The sequence below is a fragment of the Euleptes europaea genome, chromosome 10 (genome assembly GCF_029931775.1).
Source record: "Euleptes europaea isolate rEulEur1 chromosome 10, rEulEur1.hap1, whole genome shotgun sequence".
NCBI lineage: Eukaryota > Metazoa > Chordata > Lepidosauria > Squamata > Sphaerodactylidae > Euleptes > Euleptes europaea.
Window position 1 is genome coordinate 14,381,967 of NC_079321.1, and position 16,459 is coordinate 14,398,425.

At 47.3% G+C, this 16,459-nt stretch overlaps 1 protein-coding gene across 8 annotated transcripts in view; it reads right to left on the reverse strand.

Annotated features, from left to right (window-relative positions):
- Nucleotides 1-4,596: 4,596 nt before the first annotated feature.
- PCBP3 (poly(rC) binding protein 3) overlaps nucleotides 4,597-16,459 on the reverse strand; it is a 66,357-nt gene continuing 54,494 nt past the window's right edge. For all 8 annotated transcript variants that reach the window (XM_056856065.1, XM_056856064.1, XM_056856063.1 and 5 more), the window contains 3 exons: nucleotides 13,824-13,876; nucleotides 6,779-6,948; nucleotides 4,597-4,733 (listed from right to left, as the gene is read on the reverse strand). In XM_056856065.1, the coding sequence (XP_056712043.1) occupies nucleotides 4,697-4,733; nucleotides 6,779-6,948; nucleotides 13,824-13,876 (260 nt within the window). In that variant the 3' untranslated portion in view covers nucleotides 4,597-4,696. The remainder of the gene's footprint in view (nucleotides 4,734-6,778; nucleotides 6,949-13,823; nucleotides 13,877-16,459) is intronic.

Here is a 16,459-nt window from a genome sequence, read left to right on the forward strand (position 1 = left end):
AAGGGGCCGGATCTGGCCCCTGGGCCTTATGTTTGACACCCCTGGTTGAGGGTATATCATAGATTCTAGGTGGACGTTCTCTCCAAATATCCCTCTCCACAGCTGCTGCACCCGAATCTCCATGAATTTCCCAGAGCAAAGTTGGCAGCCCTGGTAGCCCTGGAATACTTGAGGTTAAATTTATGCATCGCCAGGGAAAATATGGAGCCTCAGAACTTCTTATTAGTATTCTTGCTAGTTGCAAACAAACCCCAACCCCAGATCAGGTTGAGGTCTGAAATTGACGATACTCGCTGTGAAACTGGCCAAATAAGCAGCTGCATAGGCCATTTGTGATTTCGGCATTCTTGCTAGTCGCAAAAAAACCAAAACTGTTCGATCAGGCTGAGGTCTGAAACTGACCAAATAAGCAGCCTCATAGTATCTCAGCTTCGAGTTGGAGGGGCTGGATGAGGGGAAAGACGAATGGGAGAGAGAAACGAGAATGGGCACGGGGACAAGTATGCATAGGGTTTTGATTTGGGATCGAGGCAGACATTAAACTCAGGGTAAACCAGCATCCACCAAAAGTGAAGAAAACGCGAGGGGAGAGCAAGGCGACTTCTAAAGTTCGGAAAATACATGCATCGTGAAAACAAAGCCCTGAAGTACTCAGGGCTTGATGGTGACAAAAACAACCCATGCATAAAAGGCCCAGGTATGAGCACCTGGCCACAGCGGCCTCGCAAAGTAGCCACATCCTTCCCATCGGTACGCTCCAGGGAGTTGACATTTTCTTCACTCCATGTTTAAGAATTGGGGTTTTTTTAAATGAGAAGGTGTTACAAATACAGTGTTCAACCTGTACAAGCCAAAGATATTTTAATAAAATTATTCAATATAATGATAATTGGATATCTCTGATTACCAAAAACGAAGATGGGTTTTTAATGATATCAATAAACAAAAACTGGCAAGAATAAATTCATCTTCTGTTGCCTTGGGGAAACATTTTGGTAGACCTCCAGGGGAGTTTTGGGGCTGAGGAGTAGCTATTCTGGAAAATCTTGCGATTAACCTTCACCAGTATCAACCATAGTGCTTCTACAAATGAAATAAAACACCAGTGGGGCTTCCAGCTGTGGCTGAGGGGGCCAGGGATCAGGACCTGCCTAAGGCAGAGATGAGGAACACTATGGGTAGGGTTGCCAGCTCTGGGTTGGGAAATACCTGGAGATTTTGGGGGCAGAGCCTGAGGAGGGCGGGGTTTGAGGAGGGGAGGGACTTGAATGCCATAGAGTCCAGTCGCCAAAGCGGCCATTTTCTCCAGGTGAACTGATCTCTGTTGCCTGGAGATCAGTTGTAATAGCAGGAGATCTCCAGCCACCACCTGGAGATTGGCAACCCTAACTATGGAGAAGCCAGAGTCAGGGGACAGGGGATTGCCCCAGGAAGGCACAGTTGGCAAGGCCCTTAAAAGGCAAGGTGTGGCTTACTACTTGTCCCTCATTGCCTCCGGAGGGAGGTTTTTTGATCGGAACCTGAGGAGGGCAGGGTTTGGGGAGGGGAGGGACTTCAATGCCATAGAGTCCAATTGCCAAAGCGGCCATTTTCTCCAGGGGAACTGATCTCTATCGGCTGGAGATCAGTTGTAACAGCAGGAAATCTCCAGTTAGTACCAGGAGGTTGGCAGCCCTAGTGTGGCCCGATACTCATATAGTAGTGTGCAGCTGACAGGTAGTGTCTGCAGCTGTAGGGGGAAAGGGCTTTGATCAGAGGAAATATGGTAGGGGGTGCAAGAGCCAGGCCCAAGGAGGGCCGGCTAGGGTTGCCAGCTCCAGGGTGGGAAATACTTGGAGATTTTGGGGGTGGATTGGTTCCTCCCCCCAAAAAAAACACACACAATTGTTTATAGGTTTCATATTACTATTGCGAAGGACTATTTACTTCAGCTTTATGGCCCTTTGTCCCTGTACTTAAATTCCATTGTGCTCACCCCACACAATCAGCAGGCAGAAGATTGGCCTGGAGACAGAGGCATGTGGTAGAAATCAGTTCAGAGGAAGATTCCGATGTATTTATCAACTTTTCCACTAGCCAATTAATTACAATAGCTAGAGAGGACAGTGAGAGGGACTTATTCTGAATCCAATCAAACACAAGCTCGAGCTTTTCTTAGGCACAGAAATGAACAAAAATGGAGATACTTGCTAAAGCTGACGGAAATCCAGCAAATGAAGTAATTACCATTTGCTGGGGTTCCTCTTTTCTTAGCCAGAAGCACGACAGCACCTTTATCCAAGTAGGGACCATGGTTCGGTGGAAGAGCATCCGCTTGGCAAACAGGAGGTCCCAGTTTCAGTCTCCGGCATCTCCAGTGAAAAGATCTGGTAGTAGGTGATGGCTAAATTGACGTGCACCATGGTGATCACTTTAGAGAGCCAGTATGGTATAGTGGTTAGGTGAGGTGGACTCTAATCTGGAGAACCAGGATTGATTCCCTGCTCCTCCACATGAGTGGCGTACTCTAATCTGGTAAACCGGGTTGGTTTCCCCACTCCTCCACATGAAGCCTGCTGGGTGACCTTGGGCCAGTTACAGTGCTTTCTGAACTCTCCCAGCCCCACCTACCTCCCAAGGTGTTGTCTGCTTCTGGTTCTGGTTCTTCTTCTTCTACTACTTCTTCTTCTACTACTTCTTCTACTTCTTGCATCCTGCTGCCTTGAAGTGGTCACGTCCCAACTTTTTCTCACAGTGGCCGTGGATTGATGTAGGTGCGAGACCAGACCCAAACCTTAACATGCACTAGTTGCCTTTGGGATATTCTGTCTCACAGCATTCTAATAATGAGGTTGCCAGGTAGTCCACCACGATGGGCAACCTTTTCTGAGCTCTCACTGCCTCTTGATGGAGCTGCGGGAGCAAAAATGAGCGAGGGGTTGTTGTCAGGCAACACTATGCTATCTCTTCCAATTATGTACCCGGAAGTGATGTCACACCATCATGTTTGCCAACTCTGGGTAGAGAAATTGCTGGATTTGGGGGGTGGTGGAGCCTGGGGAAGGTGGGGTTTGGGGAGGGGAGGGAACTCAGCAGGATACAGCCCCATACAGTCCACCCTCCAAAGCAGCCATTTTCTCCAGGGAAACTGATCTTTGTTGTCCCAAGATCGGTTGTATTTCTGAGAGATCTCCAGGCACCACCAGGAAGATGGGCCCTCCAGGGCATGTGATGCCCATTTCCACAGTCTCCACCCTCCCTCAGTGCTCCAGCATGGTGTAGTGGTTAAGAGCAGTGGACTTTAATCTGGAGAACCAGGTTCAATTCCCCACGCCTCCACATGAGCGGCGGACGCTAATCTGGTGATCTGGGTTGGTTTCCCCACTCCTACACATGAAGCCAGCTGGGTGACCTTGGGGTAGTCACAGTTCTCTCGGAACTCTCTCAGCCCCACCTACCTCACAAGGTTTCTATTGTGGGGAGAGGAAGGGAAGCAGATTGTAAGCCGGCTTGATTCTGCCTTAAGTGGTGGAGAAAACCAGCAAATAAAAACCAACTCTTCTTCTTCCTACTAATAAACTGAATTCTTGTTTCCTCATAGCCAGTCCACTTACCTTGTTTGCTTTATTCTAGTCACAGATTGATTTTGAGCGGAAAGTAGAATGGTTGGCACAGCAGAAGCATACAAAGGACCCAGAAGATACCAAAGAGACCACGAAGGAGAACACACAGAGACCCAACACAGCGGCTGTTACTAGCAGAGCTGCACAGACATTTATTGAATACAAACAATGGCAAACACAGCCGGCTCACAGAGACTGAAGTGTCCTGAGCTAAATCCAAAGTCTATGGGCTGTTGCTTTAAAAAAGTTTTCAGCCGTCCCTGCCACACTTCCAGTATCTCCATTCCCAGTTATTTTACTTCTATATTTAAAGAGACAACACCTCCCCCCTCCCCCATTCTCTGTTACGAACGATGGCTTGCTTTGGCTCTGCCACACTGGAAGCAAGAGAAACCGTGTGGGAACCCGTGGGGACCTCCCTGTGTATATTCACCAGTGGGGACCCCCGATTTATATTCACTGGCTCTGGCATGTTCCTCTCCCAACAGGCCACATTCTTAGGACATAATGTCAAGCGTTTCAAGGTCGCCAAGGGCAAAAAGGGCAACGAAGGTGGCAGGAATATGGGGAGGAGCTGGTGAGATCGCTATTTCCAAGCTGCCGCTGCTCTAGATGAGGCCAGATCTCCCCTACTACAGGAGCCGTAAACGAATTCAAAATGAAAAAAAGCTAAGATAATAGTCTCAGCTAAGTAGAGCTAAATCGAGACTAAAGAGAGAGAGAGAGAGAGAACAACCTTCTTCTGCAACCTTGCCAAGAGAATCTCCGGCAATGCCTATGGAAAATAATTAGCACTGTACATCTGAAACATAGACTGATCTGCAGCATAAATTAAAAAATTTCAGGAACAGAATTAGGAGCACAGAATGCAATTTATAGAGAAAACTTCGTACGTGAGTATGCAATATATGTGCATAGACACAAGACATATATGCACATACATACACGCTCACATATAGTTGTCACCAAAGAAAAGTATCCAAAAGAGATAGAGGGGTGCGGAACAAGGAAGTATACAGATCGTAGATGCTGGGGGAAGAGTCATTGGCTTGAGAGGGTCAGGTGATGCACAGTGAAGTATGAAGAGTAGAAATTTAGAGTGCCCCCATTCCAGTGACCTCAGACGTCAGCCTAGAATAGAGGAAGGTGAAAAGACACAGAAGGAAAAGTGCATAAGGGGCCATCCAACCACGAGATGACATATTTACTCCAGATCCCCTCTTACAAAAATCCATGCATCATACGTTTTGCCAATAACACTAATCTACAGTCCTGCGGTGTAGCGGTCAGAGTTTCAGATTAGGATTGAGGAGTCCAAATTTCGTATTACCATGAAAACTGGCTGGGTGACCCCAGGGCCAGTCGCACGCTCTCAGCCTAGCCTACCTCACAGGGTTGTTGTGAGGATAAAATGGAGAAGAGGAGGCCCCACTTGGGAGGAAGGTGGGGTATAAATAAAGTAAAATAAATCAACAAAGGTTGAGCTTGGGGATCTGTAGTGGAAAAGCGGCCTAGTCATTTTTTTAAACAAATAACCTTATTGTACAGTGTGATGATTAATTCCAGGTCTATTGCAACTGGCAATTTTTTTTAAAAAAAGGATGAGGAGGCCATTTCTTCATAATAAATAAAGGGCTGCTTTGCAGTCTTGACTCTCACAGTACCATTTGTTTGTTTGTTTGTTATTCTCTGCCGCTCTCCCCGAGGGAGCCTTTTCTAATAGGAATGCTCTTTTTGCATGCTAGGAAACCTAAGAACTCAAATGACAGAGAAAGAAGGTTCTTTGGTATGGAAGGGCTGGACTGGAATAACTTTGACATTGATGGGATCATTATGGCCGAGTTTTGTGTGTGTGTGTGTGTGTGTGTGTGTGTGTGGTCAAGTCACAGCTGACTTATGGTGACCACTGTAGGATTTTCAAGGCAAGGGACATCAGGAGGTGGTTTGCCATTGCCTGCCTCCATGTCACGGCCGTGGTATTCCTCGGAGGTCTCCCATCCAAATACTAGCCAGGGTCAGAGCTGAGAGTGTGTGACTGGCCCAAGGTCACCCAGCAAGCTCCCATGGAGGAAAGTGACAAGGATGATCAGGGGCCTGGAGACCAAGCCCTGATAGGAAAGGCTGAGGGAGTTTGGACTGTTTAGTCTGGAGAAGAGGAGGTTGGGGGGGACATAATAGCTCTCTTGAAGTATCTGAAGGGCTGTCGCTTAGAGGAGGGCAGGGAGCTGTTCCTGTTGGCAGCAGAGGACAGGACTCGCAATAATGGGCTTAAATTGTGGGCGGAAAGGTACCAGCTGGATATTAGGGAAAAAAATTTATAGTAAGAGTTGTTCGACAGTGGAATCAGCTAAGTAGGGAGGTGGTGAGCTCCCCCTCACTGGCAGTCTTTAAGCAGAGGTTGGACAAGCCCTTGTCAAGGATGCTTTAGGCTGATCCTGCATTGAGCAGGGGGTTGGACTAGATGGACTGCATGGCCCCTTCCAACTCTATCATTCATGGCATGAGTGGGGATTTGAATCTAGGTTTTCCAGGTCCTGGCCCGACACCTTACCCACTACACCACTCTGGACTAGCCTCTCTCAATACGAGTCCTTACTTTCTGCATCTCAGAACTTCCTAAGATTGATAGAGATGTCCAGCTTTCATGGGTTCTTGTCTCTATGTTACATCAAAGGAAAGCAGGCATGCTAGGCCTTTTATTCATGGCTGTTTCCCTCGTGGTCACCCCTCCGACGACTTCATGGTCTTTGTTTTGATTATGCATGCTGTTTCTGACCATCGAAGGTTGTCTCTCTCCCCCCCCCCCTGCGTTTCCTGCATGTTGCCCGTGTTTTCAAATTTGTGATAAAACTGGTCGCTGAAAACCTGGGCAAAACGTGCGGAAACACAGGGGGAGAGCAAGGCGACCTCTGATGGTTGGAAACAGCAGGCATAATCCAAACAAAGACCCGAAGTAATTGGACAGTGAGTGAAACAGCCCTGCATAAAAGGCTCTAGGCTACCCAGTGGCAGCTGATAGTTTTACCAAGTATGCCAAAGTCCAAGAGGAACTTCCTCATGGCTAGTTTGGCCTTGAGATGTTCCTCTTGGAGGGCGCCCACTCCTTTTACTTCAGAAGCGGATTGTGGAGATGCAGCTAGAGGAGCGTGAACATGGTCTTCGTTGGCACAGCTCACCTGGCATTGATGAGGTACTGGGCAAGGCTGATGTTTGCTGGGGTTCCTGTGATGGTAATTTGGCGTTCCGATGAACCTTCTGTGGCATTGGCGATTTTGATCTGTGCTCCAGACATCTGTCTAATTTCATTGATTTTGGTCCCTTGGCGTCCGATTATGCAACCTATTAGCTAGAAAAAAAGCACGGAGTGTTTCTTAAATCGGCCCCTCTAGTATTCAAGTAAACATTTCAGAGATTGCCAGATATCTCAGAGCGAGGTTCCTTTTTTATTCTAATACTCAGGGGAACTTTATTCCACCACTCTCCCACTGCCCCCGTGTTCTCACCTAGGTGTTCCCACTCAGGTAATTTTCTTACTTTCTGCCCCGTGGTAACTGTTTACTTTCTAACTTGTGTTGCTAAGTCTGTCATGGACATGAAGCGTGCCTTAGTCAAGGTGGGATGGACCAATATACAGCCTTGTCTTTTCAAATGTTTACAGTCCTTCCCCCAGCTAGGACTTTGCTGGAATACCTGACCGTGAGGCACAGAGGTGGGGGAGCTCCCATTTTGCTTTATCACAGGGATCGCCCAAAGCTCTATCAAGATTGCCACGGATGGGTGGCAAACAGTCTGTGCTCAATTCTCTACATCCTATGAGGGGATGATGGCAGCGAAACATCAGATGAGGTGAGAGAGCAGAACTGGACTCGTGGCCATAAGTGGTAAGGATGAGACGGTTATTGATACTTCATGCTCCATCATGCCTTAGCTGTTCTCATGAAATCTGCTATCATCTAGAGGGGATCTTCTGTAATACAAACGGCAGTCAGTTAACTGCTGTGAACACACCAAGCTTCTCAAATGTACAACTCTTCTAAGTATGAACAACAAACAGAAACAGGCAAAGTCTTACAAAGCATGAAATACATTTTAAGGAGAAGTCACTGCCAAAATTTTTCGACACAAACAATCGGCTAAAGATATAGGCGAGTCTGAAACACAGGAGTGTTAAATAAAAGATTATTCTTAACCATAAGAAGTTTGTTTAAGAAAAGGGGCACTAATAGACCGTAGCTGAAAGCTGTTTTAACTGCCTTCTCTCAGTTTTACGCTGGGATAAGAATTTGAATTGATAAGAATTTGTTCTAAAACAAACTGGTGGGGCAAAGTGACATTTTTTATTGTCAGTCTAGTCTATGGGACTGAGCAGCAAGCTGGGATTTGGGAGACTTGGGGTCAAAACTTCCTGCTACGCCATAAGGAAGCTCACCAGGTGATACTTCCCTCTACTTGTATCCTGCCGGCCCCAAAAGAAATGCATTGGTTGCCAGTTCATTTCTCGACAAATGCAAGGTCTTGATTCATACTTTTATGCCCCTAAATGGTCTAGGACTGGGGGACTTCAAGGGCTCCCTACTCCTGTAAGAGCTTGCATGTCAGTTAAGATCAGTATCAGTATGACATGCATTTCTGTATTTTTATAATGCTGGTCAAATGACCGTAATAAAACCATGATCAGTATCAGAGGCCCTGCTCTGTGTGTTCCCATCTCACGTCAGCCGGCAGCTGCAGGCAGGGTCTTTTCTGTGGTGGTGCCTCAACAGTGGAATGCCCTCCACACAGTGGCTTGCTTGGTCCCCAGTTTGCAAAGCTTTGGCCACTTCTTGAAATCCGCCCCAACGTTTGGTTAAGTTATTGTTCCTGATAATCTCATGCCCTTGATGTTCTTGGTGTTGCTTCCATTATTTCAAATGCTGCTTTTACACTGTTTTTAGACCATCTTTTAAATTTTGCTGCTCTCCTTGAGAGTTATATTTATTTATTTAGTTTTCAAATGTGTGACCCGCCCTCCCCAGCAAACTGGCTCAGGGTGGGTAACATCATTTAAAATAATACAGTAATAATTGGTACAATAAAATCAACGATAAATTACCTAAAAAACCCCAAAACAGCAAGATAGGGCTAAAAATACAATTATACTGTGAGAGCCATACAGGAAACCACCGGTTCAAGATGTTATGCATATAAGAAGGGGAAGGGTAGGGAGTAGGGTTGCCAACCTCCAGGCACTAGCTGGAGATCTCCTGCTATTACAACTGATCTCCAGCCAATAGAGATGAATTCACCTGGAGAAAATGGCCGCTTTGGCAATTGGACTCTATGGCATTGAAGTCCCTCCCCCACAAACCCCAGCCTCCTCAGGCTCTGCCCCAAAAACCTCCCGCCGGTGGCAAAGAGGGACCTGGCAACTCTAGTAGGGAGGCCAGTAAAGATGGTACCCGCAGCTGTCCTCAGTTGTAGGCCTGGTGGAAAAGCTCTATCTTACAGGGCCTGCTTAACTCCTTAAGGTCCCTCATGGTTATGGTTGCCAGGTCCCTCTTCACCACCGGCGGCAGGTTTTTGGGGCGGAGCCTGATGAGGGCAGGGTGTGGGGAGGGACTTCAATGCCATAGAGTCCAATTGCCAAAGCGGCCATTTTCTCCAGCTGAACTGATCTCTATCGGCTGGAGATCAGTTGTAATAGCAGGAGATCTCCAGCTACTACCTGGAAGTTGGCAACCCTACTTATGGTCCCGCAGGGCCCTGATGGTATGTTATTATGTAACTCCTTAATGTTATATTATAATGTTAATGTTATACTGTAATGTAACTCCTTAAGGTCCCCCAGGGCCCTGATGTTATATTATTTTGTTCTAGCTTTTGACATTTCCTATGATGTTGCAAGCTTCCTTAAACATTTGCGACTAAATATTTCACACAAACTACTAGAAGACCAGAGAGGAGGAGAGTCCAGTATTCCAGGTGAGGAATCGGCAGAGCATGAGGCTGAATTGTTGCTAAAGGAGTGGCAACTTTACCAACAACCTGGCTGCTTCTGATAATTTAGGTATGCAAGGCCGCCAGGAGACCAAGATACTTTGGGGAGAATTTTAATCTGTGGGGAGATTCCAATTTATTTGAGATGGGACTTCAGATAATGGCCTTTCCAATAAAAAATAGCAACATCACCAAGGGATACTTCTCCCTGACCTCGAAGATGCATTACTGTTTACGAGGGTTGCCAGCTCCAGGTTGGGAAAAACCTGGATATTTTGGGGGCAGAGACGGAGGAGGGCAGGGTTTGGGGATGGGAGGGACTTCAATGCCATAGAGTCCAATTGCCAAAACGGCCATTTTCTCCAGGGGAACTATCTCTATCGGCTGGAGATCAATTGTAATAGCGGGAGATCTCCAGCCACCACCTGGAGGTTGGCAAGCCTACTGTTTACTCTTTATAGAGTAACTCAAATGGAACCTTTCCTAATTCTGAATAATCATTCTTAGGGTTGCAATGCACCTGTTCCAGGCACCTGTATGCTAACTAATTTGGAGTGAGCATTGAAAAGAAGTCAAAATCCTCAGTGAAGAGGATTCAATGTATTCAGGCCCACAACCACACTGTTGCCTTTTATGCATGGCTGTTTCCTCGCGGTCACCCCACCTACTGCTTCAGGGCTTTGCTTTGATTATGCTTGCATTTTCCGACTGTCAGAGGTCGCCTCGCTCTCTTCGCACATTTGCGTGCATTTCCCGCACGTTTTCTGGATGCTGGCTAAACACGCATCCAGAAAACGCGGGCAAAACACACGGAAAGCCGCCGGGAGAGCGAGGAGACCCCTGACAGTTAGGAAATGCAAGTATGATCAAAGCAAAGTAGTCAGCGGGGTGACCACAACGAAACAGCCGTTCATAAAAGGCCACAGTGTGTGAAGGCATATTAGGAAAAGGCAGGTGTCTTACAAATCTTTCTTTTGCAGATTCACCAAAATTCTTTCAGAGATTGGTTCGACAATTTATCCATTCTGGTGTGAACTTGGGGCTCTCCATTAACACTAGATCTGCACAATCCTCCCTTTTTTAAAAAAAGAAGAAGAAAGAAACATGGAAGCCTAGCAACATGTTTATATGGACACCCAACAATCACTAGACATTTTATGTGTAGAAGAAGAAGGGCTCGCAAGGTGCTTCCCCCAGGGCAGCCGAGTGGGGGCCCAGGGAAGAAGTTCCCTGATAGAGTCTCACATGAAATACTACATCTAGGTTCGCTCGCCCTCATTCAAAAAAGAACTAAAAGGAATTTCATAGAGCTGCGCTAAATATTTTGAGGATTGTTTTGCTGTACAGAGGCATCCATTTTCATTTACACAAAAACATATACGAAAACAGGAGGCTTTTGACATGTTCGGATCTGAACTGATGGTTTTAGATTCAGCTCTGGAATGTAAAAATAAAAGAACCAGAAGGATCAAGGGGGATATTGGAGAAGGTAGGTCCGTTTATAATAGGATAGAAATAGGAAATGAAAACTCTTAACGGTAACCTGAATGTGGGAGTGGGGGAGTGTATTTGTAAGGTAGACCTGGCACGGTAGAAGAGAGACACTTTGCCCTTCCTGTACCTGCAGATGGTCCCTGCAACACCCCCCCCACCCATGCAACACCCTCATCTGGTTTTGCTCCAGCAAGGTTTTATTCCAGACTTTAGAGCCCAGCTTGGTGGAAAACTTGTTTAAAATAGCAGGGTGGTGGTGCTGCAGGGAAAAAAAATAAATACACATGGGAAGGTTTAAGCTAGCAGAGAAGTCACTGTGTTTGTGTTTCCTTGCATCAAGGCCCAGGGGAATACAAATACTTTGTTTCCTTATTGAAAGCATTTATGGTCTTCCTTTCTGTCAAGGATAGCCAAGACATTCAACAACAGTGTAAACAAAACATAAAATACAAATTAAGAAAGAACTCCCAAAGCAAAAGGGCTTTTCTAAATTTAGTTGGACGCAGAGTCCCTCCCTGCCCGCACTCTCTACTGTTCCTTTTCTAACTGGCTCTGTGCTGGGGAGGACTAACTTGTCTGCTTTGGGTAGGGTTGCCAACTGCCAGGTGGTCTCAGGAAAAGAGGTAACCTGTGCTGAAGTAGTATAGACTAGAGAGAAGGCAGCACGAGGCTCTGCCAGGTGGTAGCAGGAGATCTCCTGCTAATTCAACTGATCTCCAGCCGATAGAGATCAGATCACCTGGAGAAAAATGGGCGCTTTGGCAATTGGACTCTATGGCATTGAAGTCCTTCACCTCCCCAAACCCCACCCTCCTAAGGCTCCACCCCCAAAATCTCCCACCAGTGGCGAAGAGGGACCTGGCAACCCTAGCTTTGAACCAGTGGTTAGAAAGATAGACTTGAAGGTTTGAGCCTCCAGTTGAGGAGTGTGGAAATTACATTAATTCCCCCTATCAAGAAACAATATGCTTTCCAGTTGTGATACAAGAGTAGGGTTGCCAGGTCCCTCTTCTCAAACGGCAGGAGATTTTGGGGGCAGGGCGTGAAGAGGGCAGGGTTTGGGGAGGGGAGGGACTTCAATGCCATAGAGTTCAATTGCCAAAGCGGCCGTTTTTCTCCAGGTGATCTGATCTCTATCGGCTGGAGATCAGTTGAATTAGCAGGAGATCTCCTGCTACTGCCTGGCAGTTGGCAACCCTATACAAGAGATGCAGGTAGGTTTGCCAGCTCCGGGTTGGGAAATACCTGGAGATTTTGGGGGCGGAGCCTGAGGAGGGTGGGGTTTGGGGAGGGGAGGGACATCAATGTCATAGAGTCCAATTGCCAAAGTGGCCATTTTCTCCAAGTGAACTGATGTCTATTGGCTGGCGATCAGTTGTAATAGGAGGAGATCTCCAGCTAGTACTTGGAGATTGGCAACCCTAGATGCATCACAACACTGACTTGAGAAACAGACTTTTTCCATTGCTCTCCTCTGCTCCCCCCACCACAAAATAAGGTATGCCTTCCCCCCCTTGATCATATGTAGATCAAGTTGCTTTTCAAACCTCTTTCATGTCAGTTTACAACAAACCCCATGGGTTAGATCACCACACAACACAGAGGTAGAGATCAGGATAGGAAAGGACAAGAAAAGCAATTCCCTTCCTATCCCATAATGCCTCTTGGTAAAGAAAGAGTCACCAGTTGTTACTAAGGTTGTAAGCTCCGGGTAGGGAAATACCTGGAGATTCTAGGGATGGAGCGTGAGGAGGGTGAGATTTGGAGAGGGGAGGGATTCCAATACCATAGAGTCCAATTGCTAAAGTGGCCATTTTCTCCATGCGAACTGATCTCTGTTGCCTGGAGATCAGTTGTAATAGCGGGAAATGTCCAGCCACCCCCTGGAGGTTAGCAACCCTAGCTGTTACCCACCCTGTAAAGAGGAACAGCCACAGATGGGTGGGGTCATTCTCTAGAGTTGTCAGTAGGGTTGCCAACCTCCAGGTGCTAGCTGGAGATCTCCTGCTATTACAACTGATCTCCAGCCGATAGAGATCAGTTCTGTTAAGTCCGCGTGGGGAGGACACACGAGGTTGAGACGGAGTTCCAACAACAACGCTTTATTGTAGTGAAGAACTGAACTGAAGAACACAGTGAAAACGGCCCTGCTTATATGCCCCCCTGGCCGCCCGCAGCCACTCCCCCCCTAATCTGTGATGGGGGGGAACAACCCCAGGTCACCAATGGCGCGTGCCGGCTTAGGGCCAATGGCGCGTGCCAGCTTGGGCCAATAGCGTGTGCAGGGTTTAGGATCCTTCGTCTGGGACTCAAGCTCCTAAGTTTCCCCCTGCATATCCGCCAACTATGTACATACATAACAAGTTCACCTGGAGAAAATGGCCACTTTGGCCATTGGACTCTATGGCATTGAAGTCCCTCCCCAAATCCCGCCCTCCTCAGGATCCACCCCAAAAACCTCCCTCCAGTGGCGAAGAGGGACCTGGCCACCCTAGTCGTCAGTAAGGCAGATTTCAAAACTACTATGTTAGCAAATGCAGCCCCCACCCCAACCCTATTTCACTTCTCACCCAATCCTCTGTTTCACTTCTCACAGATGAGTAATCACGCGTCGACAAACAAAAGCCTTGAAATGACATGCCTAGAGTAACCAACCAACGGGCTTCTCTCGGGCTGCCTCGCCTGGATGTCATTTGAAGACTAACAAGTCTGTTAAGATGGTAATGGAGAGCATTGAGATGGGATACTCACATCATTGGGAATGGTGAGTTCATGAGTACTGGCCGGGGGACTGGCATCCAAACCTGGGCATATGCAAGGGAAAATGGTTATCACTTGAAAAGAAAGAACTGCACTCTGTCCGTTTTTTTTCCACCACAATAGCAGACCTTGTGAATTTCTCAGGTTGCACCAGGGCCGGAGAGGGAAGGAAGGAACACACTTTGGTCAAATAGCCAGGAAAGCACCTCCAAACACTAATAACCTAGGACTCCCAAACAAAGAATGCTTCCTTTCCTTTCCTTTATCCCTTAGAAGCTCCTTGATCCATTGATCTTGAGCAGCATAGTTTTGAATCAAATAATGCGACAGTGATTCCTTAACCTGTCTCGCTGTTTCCACAATTATAGGTAACCTCACATCATCTTGCTTATTTGTGTGCGTGTGTGTACATTAGGATTGCCAGCTCTGGGTTGGGAAATACCTGGAGATTTGGGGGCGGAGACTGAGGAGGGTGGGGTTTGGGGAGGGGAGGGACTTCAATGCAATAAACTCCAATTGCCAAAATGGCCATTTCCTCCAAGTGAACTGATCTCTATTGGCTGGAGATAGGGTTGCCAGGTCCCACTTTGCCACCGGCAGGAGGATTTTGGGGTGGAGCCTGAGGAGGGGGGGGGTTGGGGAGGAGAGGGACCTCAATGCCATAGAGTCCAATTGCCAAAGCGGCCATTTTCTCCAGGTGAACTGACTTCTGTCGGCTGAAGATCAGTTGTAATAGCAGGAGATCTCCAGCTAGTACCTGGAGGTTGGCAACCCTAGTGTGTGTGTGGGAATAGAACCATCCCTGCCCTATGTTGCTGTTAATCAATGGTGCTGCATAAACTGACCGAGCACCCAGAACCCTTTGGCACCATAGGTCATGGGGAAAAAATCCATCAACATCCATTTGGTGGAAGGCTGGGCTACATCTACAAAAGTGGGCATGGAACCAGGGTTGGCAACTCTAGGTTGAAAAATTACTGGAGATTTGGGGTGGGGGGAGCCTGTGGAGGGCAGAGTTCAGGGAAGGGGAGTGACCTCAGTGGGGTCTACTGCCACAGAGTATACCCTCCAAAGCAGACATTTCCTCCAGAGGGACTGATCTCTGTAGTCCGGAGGTCAGTTGTAATTCTCGGAGACCTCCAAGCCTCACCTGGAGGTTGGCAACCTTAGCCTCGCAACATTATGTTCTCTGTCTGACTTTTGTGTGGGGCCCCAAAGTAGAAAGCTGACCCCCTCCCCCATTACTCTCCACACGCTGCACGGATGCCAACTGCAAGGAGACCGGGGGAAACGTGTCCTCACACCACATCCAGCATGAGGACAGAGTACTAGGAAATTACTCTCTGCTGAGATGCAGCCAGGACCACCAAAGATACAACCTGAGGGGGAAAGGGGGTGAGCAGCAGGGTGGGCGCAAAGCCTCGTGGGACGGCTCGGAGCAAGAAACAGCCTCTCTTGTTTCAAATTGGGTCGGGAAACAAGTTACAAGCAGCACAACCTCCAGAGCAGCACAAAAACTTTAGCCTGAGGGAAGCGTTCAGGTCAGAGCAGACAGAGTAGCAAAGGTGGGCATGAAGTGCGGAGGACTGGCAGATACCAGGACCTTCGGTTTCATCTTAAGCAGAGCTGTAGCCTTCTAAGCCCATTGACTTTGATGGACTGAGAAGGGTGTAACTCCACTTCTGACACCTCTGTTTGTCCAGTAAATCCAACATTAATCAATGTTAATCAATGGTGCTGCATAAACTGACCACCATTTCTTGCATCTTTCTGAACCCCTCAGTTTTCTTCAGTCCATGACATAGCTGCAGTGCTACAACCCACTTCATTATCCGTGTGCTGCTGAAATATGTCCAAAAGGTGGGAATTTCTGGATTGACATGTCGATTAGTGTTCTGTCTTCACACACACACACACACACACACACACACACACACACACACACACACACACACACGATGTATATTCTCATATCAAGTAATACATGGCTGAGGTGAAACCTCCGCATTCCTCCTTTTTATGGACATCAAAGAACCATACAGTCTTCCACAAAACCGTGTCCAAGACAAAAACAGAGAGGTGTTCCTTGACTTCGTGAACTCAGCTCAGTCTCTTCATCGACTATACTAAGTAGCACGTTTCAAAAGGTGGGAAACGCTGACAATAATCTCAGTCCCTATGATATCCAGCGCCTCCCCATCAGTTGGCAACCCACCCTGTCCCCCCGAGATGAAGGATGTTTGCCCGCAATGATGTGCAATGGGAATGAGTTACAAGGGTTCTCTGCCGTGATGAGGCAAGGTTGCAAAGGAGATGAGAGACAGTAGGGAGGTGGAAGGGGAAATACAGGTCTTAACAAAAAGCAACTCTCTTTGGGTAACAATCTATGGCAGAGATTGCCAACCTTTTTTCATTTGTGTACCGCTTGGCAGCCCATTTCCATAAATTATACCCCTCATATTTCCAAAATGTTTGTAATTAATATAGCTGCTGTTATTTCAAATGCCGTTTCCTGCAATTATTCCATTAAATGTCCTGGTTAGTACCCCTGGGGGTACGTGTACCCCAGGTGGGGAACCACTGATCTATGGGATTGTTGTGGCTCATGAGAGTGCCCAGAGGTCAAC